Genomic DNA, 9,661 nt, shown 5'->3' on the forward strand with positions numbered 1-9,661 from the left:
TCCATGTGCAATGCAGTAGTGCTTATTCATGAAAAAAGCACGCCAGGAAAGTTTGCCTTACCAGCAAAAAATGATGTAATCTTATGACGTATGCATGTTAACTATATTGTGAGTGTGACGCCCCCAAAAAATAAAAATGTTCTATTATAACAAAAATATTAATACCTACAAGGTTTGTGGGGGTAAATTCCATAATAAGATATAAGAGCAGCAGCATCTACCTTGCTATACAAATTACAGCACCCACTGTCGTTTCAGTCGAGAAAAACTGGTAGCTGAAAATTTTCTCGCAAATCTAACTACAAAACCATATTTATATTTCACGTTCCAGTACTACTGGCATTGAGTTGTGCTTCGCACACGCCGCTGAAGGCTGCGTTCCTAGTAGACATTATAGTAGTAAACTCGTTCAAGCATTTTTATCTAGTAAAATTCTGTCCACGTCTTAATAATCTATGGTCCTGAGAAAAAATGGTATATTGTACAACTGGTTTTAAGACACTGAAGGTGTTTGATGAAACTCGAGAAGGTTAATAAGATACACGTTTTTTGAATATTTTAAATTTGGGGGGAAATGCGACTACAACGTAATTATTTTTTAAATGTCCTAATAATATATGAAAAAGCAGATGAATGTGTAGTTATATTTTTGTACAGTTTGTAATTTAAAATCATAGTTTATTTTTCCACTAAAGGTACCTGTTTTGGACTGAATTGGGGAATAAATATCCCCCAAAAATTGAGAGATCATCAATGTCAGGCGCAAATCGAACAACTATTGTTACAGGGCTGAGCGAGCCGAGATCCATAGCAGTTGATATCAATACTAACAGGTAATGAATACACTGCGATTTATATTTCAGATAGTCAACACATGCAAGTTAATTATGATGACAGGATAATGATGATTACATTTACAGTAATATATTTTTCAGTAGTAGTATCATTATCATGATGTGTAGTAATGAGTTGCTGAGTTTATAAAATAATCTTTTTGAATTATCAGGGTCTATTACCATTTCAAACATTATTAATATTATTATTATTATTATTATTATTATTATTATTAATATTATTAGGATATACTGGACTGACAACCGTGCAGCTGACATTAAAATTGAATCATCTGATCTTAATGGTAATAATAGGCGAACGGAAGTGTCACAACCAGCATCTGGCGGTGTATTTGACAGTATTTCTGTCGATGAAGTGAGATTTTTTTTGTATATATCTTGTACTATTTTGATCTAATTTGCAGGAAAGCCCCATTGCCTCCAATGCATATACTCCAGAAAACCTTGGTTCTTGAGTGGTTTTCTTCGTATTAGACATATTAATATTCTTTACAGTTTACAATATTTTTTTTATAATTTAGCATTTTAGCGGTTTAGAGATTATCCATACGTATAGTATTTCTTAAATAGAATCTCTTGGGAGATCTTTGTTACATTTTGTGTTTTAGTTTTGCCTTTATCGTTGTTTGGTTCTGTTTTTCCTGAACTTTGTTCTTGCATTTCTTTATGTTTTTCCTAAGCCTGTTGAGTCTTTCTTTTTGTTCCTTTTCTCTTGGTTTTATACGTCAGCTAGCTGATAATAGTGACATTTGTCACGTTTCAAGGTTATGACTAACAGGGCCTTACATATTCATACAGTAAATTTGAATAACAATTTCTTCAGAACGCTCATATTTCTATTTACTCTAATACAACACTTTGCTAAAATGACCAGAATGCCGTTTCTGACATTTGACACGTTTCAGTTTCATAGCCAAAGACTCCTTATATCAAAAGTACTAGAAACACAACAGGTCTTGCATAACAAAAATGAAGCGGATAGATATACATGTCCTATTGCTTCCAATACTGGAAATTTACGCAGGTTTATCCAGACCATATCCTGACGTACAGGACGCCCTTCTGTTGGCAAGGACATCCATACGTACGCAGCGCCCTTCTCTTTCCTCTAATGATAGAGTCCGGTTATACGATTCTGCACTTTTTTGTGTATCATTTTTGCTTATTATTATCTTCACAATTTGTTTGAAACATTATGTTTCTCTTTGGTCTAATAGAACATTTTGCTAAAATAGACCGAAATGCTGTTTCTGACTTTTGAAACATTTCAAGGTCATAGACATAGTGAGTTAATATTAGTGTCAATTTGCTCAGGACATTTACTTTTCTATTTAGTGTAAATAAAAATAACCCAAAATGCTATTTCTGACATTTGAATCCTTTTAATGTCAGCCATAAAGTCCTTATCATCTGAACAACCAATGGTGGTAGAGAGTTTAATGTTGGTGCTAATTTGTTCGCAATAATAATGTTTTTATTTGATCTAATAGAACACTTTGTACAAAAATGGAAATCAGTTTCCTACTTTTACACGTTTCAAGGCTTATATGCCTTTTTCTGTAAATGTTGGCTGTACATACTTAATAATTATTGATCTCCAATTATTCAGTAGACACTTGTTTCAATTTACTTTAACATTAGACTATTTGTGATAAAGTACTGAACATTATGTTAATGACTTAGGTCGCAACCAGCGGCGGTGCCAGCTGGGACATGGGAGCTTTAGCCCCCCCCTCCCCATTGGTCTGGTTAAGCCCACCGCCATCGGTCAAAGCTCGTTGGGCAGTCAGACCAAAAAAAATAGACTAGTTTACCCATCCCAGTACTGTGCTGCCCACACCAAGTCTGGCAAAGCTGACAGTGCCATTTCCGGCCATCTAGAAGTCCCAATTTAAAAATCTCGTTTTTGGAGGAGGAGACTCCCCACCCACACCCACCCCCCGCTGCGATTTTTTTTTCGTGAAGAGCCAAGCATAGGGAAACATAATAAGCGCTCTGATTGGCTAATGATAAGATGACATCATTGCACAAGAGTCAACCAACTCGCACTCGAATACTGATACGGTGCGAGTAAGAGTGATCCCAAGAAAGTATATAGCTTTGATTCACCGATTGCGGAGTATGGTTTTCTCAGAGTAAGTTTTCACTATTATTACTGTATACGTATCCACAACGATCAAGGTAAAATTGTAAGGAGGGATGCATCTCATGACTCTATCTAGGCCCAGTCTAGGCAAGGCCTACCCTTGGCGTAGTTGGAAGAATGACCTACCCTCCCTATCCCATCATCAATCATGATGCAAGAGAGATCAATGCAACACGCCTAGGCCTAGTTTACATGACAAGTTCGCCTTCTTTCACTGAAGAAGTTTTCCTAGCAGAGCCGAGCAACCTGTATAAGACCTAAATAGTCTATTTTTTCCCTTTATTTCTTCACCTCAATACTGTAATATAATTATTAATAAATAACGACCCTATCAAAATATACTAGGCCTACTACTAGGACTTAGACCCTGGCCTATTGTCCACAATTCTCTAATACTTTTTATTATAATTATAATGTTAAAATTATAATGTTATACTTTACTAACAGCACACTTGGCAGTGAGAGATGCCCCCTTTCTCTATTATTAAGTTGCTCAAAATTGTTGGGTGTAATTTTTTTTTATTATTATTTTGATTTGTTTATTTTTTACTTTTTTTTCTGATATTACAACATTTTAACTGTATAGTCTTTTATTATAAGCCCCTATATATCCCTTTTTAATGAATAATATGTAACACAAGTAACATGCAGTTTGGTCTTTGGCCTTATATTACTGTTTGAGATGTGATGTTCGAATAAATAAAGTAATTTATTTTTAAAATCAATCAACCTACAAATACGTAGCAACCCAGTTTTTTTGATAAAACATTTCCTCAAACTGCTGATGTTGTTATGTCATGACATAATAAATGGATGCACAGTACATCACAATTAAATACTTGAATCTGGTGTTTTTTTAGGTCCATGAACAGTACTTCGGAAAAATAGATATTGCACGGGCGGATCTGGGTTCAATTTTAGGGGGGTCCGAATGTTCTAAAATCAAAACTATGAAAGGGGAGTCCTCCCCCGGGAAAATTTTGATTCCTAGATGGTGGGAAATGAGCTTTCCTGGCTTCTGAGGTGTCTTTTATTAGCTTTTAAGTTCTTCAAAATTTAACGTTTTCCCCCTTTTGAAAACGGTCAGGTACAAATTTCTCATTCTTATTACAGTAAATGGGCCTAGGCTTATTATATGTGTGTACATACAGAAAAAGAAATTAAATAGTTGCATACCCATACTGTTTTCAATGAATCGATGAACCCTTAGGAATGAAAAGCGCACTTTACTTTAAGATGGATTAAAACAAAATGAAAAACAATACAATTCTTAAAGACCACAGTAAACTCTTCAATGCTTGAACATTCATGCCTATGGGCTCGTCGATTCAATTTCATCAAATATTTTAACATGCATCTTATTTAATGGTAATGGTAATGGTGGGATATTTGTAGTGCGCCTTCCACAATAAAATCGTCTCAAGGCGCCGAAAAAAGGTAGGACCAAGAATTTAAAAGAAATTAAATTATATTATATCTTATATTAAAGAGCCTATATTAATCAGAATATTTTTTATTTTATTTATTATAAGTTAAATAAATATAAATAAATGAATAAAGTAAATAAATAACAAAATAGAAAATAAATAAATAAATAATTGATAAATTAAGCCTTCAAAAACAGGCAGACCAAAGAATGGAAAAAACCAAGCAGCAACATGAAAAATGCGCACTCCTGTTGTTGAGACGGCGTCACCACCACTACCGCGTACACGCAGGTACTCTGGCGACAGTATGCTAGGCTCCGGTAGCTTCCACCTTGGATAAGCCTCGGCTCTACTACCGTGCACTGCTAAGGTAGCGACGCCGGCTCAAGTAGGGGATTTGCGACTTTAATGAACAAAAAAACAAAACACTTAAATATTCTTAAACTACAAAAATTGTAAAAAGATAAACATAAAAAAGGTGGGTTTTAAGTTTCTTCTTAAATGTATGAACGGAAGTTGATTCACGGATAGAGGCTGGTAGGGCGTTCCAAAGTCTTGGTGCAGCGACAGAAAAAGCCCTATCACCATTGGTTTTGAGTCGCGATGTTGGAACGGATAGTATGAATCTATTGGTCGTTGATCTCATAGACCTACTACAAGTTATAGAACGTGACGTTAGAAGTTGAGAAATGTATTCAGGTGTCTTGTTGTGCAGGGCTTTGTACGTAATGAGCAGAATCTTGATTGTGATGCGCTTGTCAATTGGTAACCAGTGTAGATGATGGAGAACAGGTGAAATATGTTCACGCCTGGAAACTCCAGAGACTAAACGAGCTGCCGTGTTAAGGCATAGCTGTAGTCTATTTAAACGACAGGCAGGAAGACCATACAGAATTGCATTGCAATAATCTAGCCGTGATGTTATAAGTGCATGAACTAACTTCAGAAGAGCATTTTTTGTTAGGAACTTTTGAATATGCTTGATGTTGCGCAGATGTACCTGTCTCTTATACACATCTAGATGTGTATAAGTGAACAATGTAATGATCAGATAAGTGGTACTGGTGTACATGACAATTTTTTATGAGGTTCTGATTGTTAGTAATCACAAGATCCAGAGTATGGTCATGTACATGTGTAGACTGACTCACTAACTGCATAAGGTTAAATGATTCAAGCATTTCTACAAAACGGTTTGTGTGGTGGTTACTGGTATCATCCATGTGGATGTTCAGATATCCAACAATAATAAGGTTGGGAAGAAGTAAAAAACGCTCAACCAATTGGGAAAATTCCACAAAAAAACAGAAAGGTAGGTGCGGGTGGTGGTCTATAAATAGTGACAATAATCACTTTTTTATTATGGAATGTAAACTCTGCTTCACAAGCTTCAATTTCCCAATCTACCTTATTGTATTTTTTTTAATACTTTATTGTATTTTATTTTTATGATGAAGTGAATAAAGATTGAACTGAATTGAATTGAATTCTACTGTTATTGTTTACGTTAGATCTATGCCTAGATAAAGTATAATGCATCAACACTTAAAAACACACAAAAATATTAGCTACACATTCCCATGTTTCCAGGATAAAAAGGTAGACACACATGAATACATTTCAGAATCTTAAAAATATTATTAATCTACAGAAAACCTGCCTGGCCTGTCTTTTCACAAATTCTTCCACCACTTCATGAACAGGTAGTAGAAGCGTTTCCTTATTACATGAGTGTGAGACCACTAAGCCTCTCCTCTCCCATTGTTGATCTTAGAGCTGTTTTAACTCTTCTTAAGGCAGAGAATGATCTCTTGGCTTCACAGCTGCCAATTGAAGATGAACAGCCAATCAAGAGTAGTTATGTTTCATCTTATGTTTAGGAAGAAATCTAAATCTGCATCCCTCAAGACTGTGATAAGGTTTCCTGTGATGGAGTCTCTTGATTTGGCCTGCCAAAATCTGTACCATCTGTTGATTTATTGGTGAAGCAAACTAAGATAAGGTAAGTCTTCATCCCAGAAGTGCAAGTGATCTGCTACAGTGGCAAGTTCTGCTGGTGACAACTTCCCAATGGCTTCCGGTACTAGTGCTGTTATGTTTCCTAATTTTCTTGACTCTGTGCTGAATATGCCCATTAACTGTGATTGAAAGTTGTGAAAGGATGGTATCACAAATGATCTCTTGTAATACTCTTTGGGGTTGTCAGAGGGAGCATTTGCACGATTCCTCTGGATTTTGGTTATTCTGGAAAGGTGAGCTTCACTCCCTACTTGGTCTGCCAGATTTGTTTCCTTAACATACCATTCATCCCATGTCTTGTCAATGTTTCTGCGTAGCATATTGACCTCTGCCTTCACAAAGTATATGTCTTTATAAGCCTCATAAATGTCTTGTCTCTCCTCTGAAGTTTCTGACTGGACAGGGTACAACCCATTTCTGAGAACCACAAGACACAGAATGTTCTGAAAGTTAGTCAAAGCAGCATGGAGTCCTGTTGCATCAATGCAAGTTTTCCTGTCCCACTCCCATGGTTCTCCAGGAAGAAGTTCAGGATACATTCTTGGAGCAATCATTGAATTGAGGCCTGTTACAACATATAGGTAAAGTTTGAAAAAGTTATCAAAACAATCATGCCTTTCCACCAATCTTGGTTTATAAAGGCATTTGAGTCTGTGCACTCTTTTGTCTGGAGCACAATTATCAAGACAAGATTCCGAATACCTTTGTCTCTTGGGTGATTTGTCATAAAATTGATGTAGTTCATATATGGTGGAGATCATTTCGCGCAGAGATTGAATTGTACAGGAATGTGCAATAGCTAGGTTTAATACATGTGAGCTGCAGTGTGTGAAGATGTGCCTTTTCTCTTATTAGTGCCTGGGTGCCTACATGTTTACTGGACATTGCTACATCTCCATCGTAGGCTTGACCTCTGAGATGTTTCAAGTCAAACTTATTTACGTCCAAAAGATGAAGAATTCCTGCTGCAATATCTTTCCCTCGAGTTCTGTCCAGATACAGAAATTCAAGGAAAGATTCATTGATTTGAGGTTCTCTTGGATTTGAAGTGTCCACAAATCTTACACAAACAGAGAGAATCTCCTGACTTGCATAGCTATCTGTGACCTCATCTGCCATAACACTATAGTATTTACTTTCTTTTAGAGACTCAGATAACCCTTTCTTAATTAGATTTGCTGCTATGTTCATAATTTCATGTTGCACAGTTTTTGATGTGTATTTTTGGTTTTTCATCCCAAACTGCATGTGCTCTTTTAGAATTTTGTCATGTTTGACAGTGTTCTCCAGGACAGCAAGAAAATTCCCTTTGTCTGTTAGTGGGTCTGCTGAGGAATCATCACGATGTCCCCTTTATGGCAATCCTTGTCTTCCACACAGCAATCAGTTTCAATACATGCTTGTTTTCCTCTGATCGTCTTTGATTTTCAGCATCAATTCTTGTGTCAATCCGTTTCTCTGGATTCATGTATGTCTCCAAAAACAACTTTTCTTTTAGACAGGACTCATTATGGTAGTGCATAGTTTGATGTGTGTTTAATACTCCAACCTTTCCTTTTGCTTTTGTAAGCTTTGTGAATGGAATGTTCGTGAGCACACCAGGAGTACCTTTGAATGCAGTAGGGAAAAGTACATAATATTTGCAAAATGCACCCCTTTGTGATTGTGAGTAAACTAGCCAATCATATTCAGCAAGCCAAGCAAGTTGAAATGTTAGATTCTTCCTAACACCACCACGTATTTTAAAAGTAAGAGCACACCTGGAATGATACTGCAGACACCTGAATTTCATATTGTCTGACAGGGAAGTCACATCAGTTCTTTGAGACACAATGATACCTATATCAGTTTGGTTCATAAAGTTTTTTAGTTGGTCTGGTTCTTCACTGGGTGTAGTTTCTATTTCCACTACATGGGACAGTGAGGAACTTGTACTTTGGGCATCAGAATTGCTCGATCTACCAAATGCAGATTCACTTTTACTTGCAGGTATAGAAGAACTTCCCCCTATTTGGTCACCACTACCAATATCTTGACCACTTCCAATAATAGTGCTTGGTGTAACAGCACTGCTTTCTTGTGGCTCACTATGACCAGGGGTTTGACTCTAAATTAATCAGGAAAAGTACAGACTATTAAATAACTAACACATCCATAGTATTTTATATGCCATATTCACACTAGTCACTAATTACACTGTTGCAGATTATAGAGAAATGTTTACAGAAATGAGGCATGTTGTAGCAAAAATTGAAATTCAAGTTAATGGTATTTTCAGATACCTGATTATGAGATCTATAAAATGAGAGGTCATTCATTGAAATTTGACATTTCAATCCTAAGTTATTGGAAAGTGAAAATACAATACTCTTAGAATCAAGATAAACATGATTTTGAGTAATTGCCTTTCAAAGTTATTTGTAGGCCTACATACATTGTTTAATAAAGTTAACTATCAAAATAACATTAAAAAATTAAACAATTTGTTGACCACTTCCAATACTTTGGTACATGATTAATAAGACATTAAACTGTTGATCTACAATGAAAAACAAATTTGGATATTTAGGCAGTTTTTTGAGCTCCCATATTTTAGGTCATTTACTCAATCTGGCCTGTGCGACAACTTAACCATTTCGCCACAACATGCCTCATATATTTATAGCAATACAGTAGAGAGTTTCTTCTGTAACAGTAAACCTTTAAAATGCAAGGGTTGTTTGAAAATACTGTACTAATCACAAAAGCATGCTTTGCTCACTCTTTAACATTTCTATACAGGGAGGTACCGCATATTTACGGGGTATATTTTCGAGAACTTGGTAGCACATGTGTGGGGAGTTGCAGCATTTATGGGGTATTTTGTGAAGACTTGTAGCACAATTGACTGTTTGAGAAATTATATCAAGAGTGAAATTGGTCAACAAAGTCCCTGGCCCGTCCCCTGTCAAAATTTCCTGCACAATTTATGTGGGGAATGGGTTTTTGCTTCTCAGTACTAAGCCATGTGCTTAAAGCCTACCATTGGTACGTCCACAGCAGAGATTACGAACGGACGGAATACTTTTCACCATTGGGAACCAGTGCAAATATTGCGCCCTCTCTGGCATAATTGAGTGGTCTTTTTTCTGTCATCTTTTTAGAACACACTGCGATTTTGTGTACAGCAAATTGTAGTCTGTATGTTTATATATATATATATATATATATATATA

General features: G+C 36.1%; 1 protein-coding gene across 1 annotated transcript in view; it reads left to right on the forward strand.

Moving 5' to 3' along the window:
• LOC117121118 (low-density lipoprotein receptor-related protein 5-like) overlaps window positions 1–9,661 on the forward strand; it is a 54,267-nt gene that overhangs the window by 19,068 nt on the left and 25,538 nt on the right. Inside the window, exons 3-4 of the mRNA XM_033266219.1 lie at window positions 696–833; window positions 1,080–1,209. Of these exons, the coding sequence (XP_033122110.1) occupies window positions 696–833; window positions 1,080–1,209 (268 nt within the window). The remainder of the gene's footprint in view (window positions 1–695; window positions 834–1,079; window positions 1,210–9,661) is intronic.

This window comes from Anneissia japonica, unplaced genomic scaffold (assembly GCF_011630105.1).
Source record: "Anneissia japonica isolate Jap-2015-1 unplaced genomic scaffold, ASM1163010v1 scaffold287984_len174378_cov152, whole genome shotgun sequence".
NCBI classification, from domain to species: domain Eukaryota; kingdom Metazoa; phylum Echinodermata; class Crinoidea; order Comatulida; family Comatulidae; genus Anneissia; species Anneissia japonica.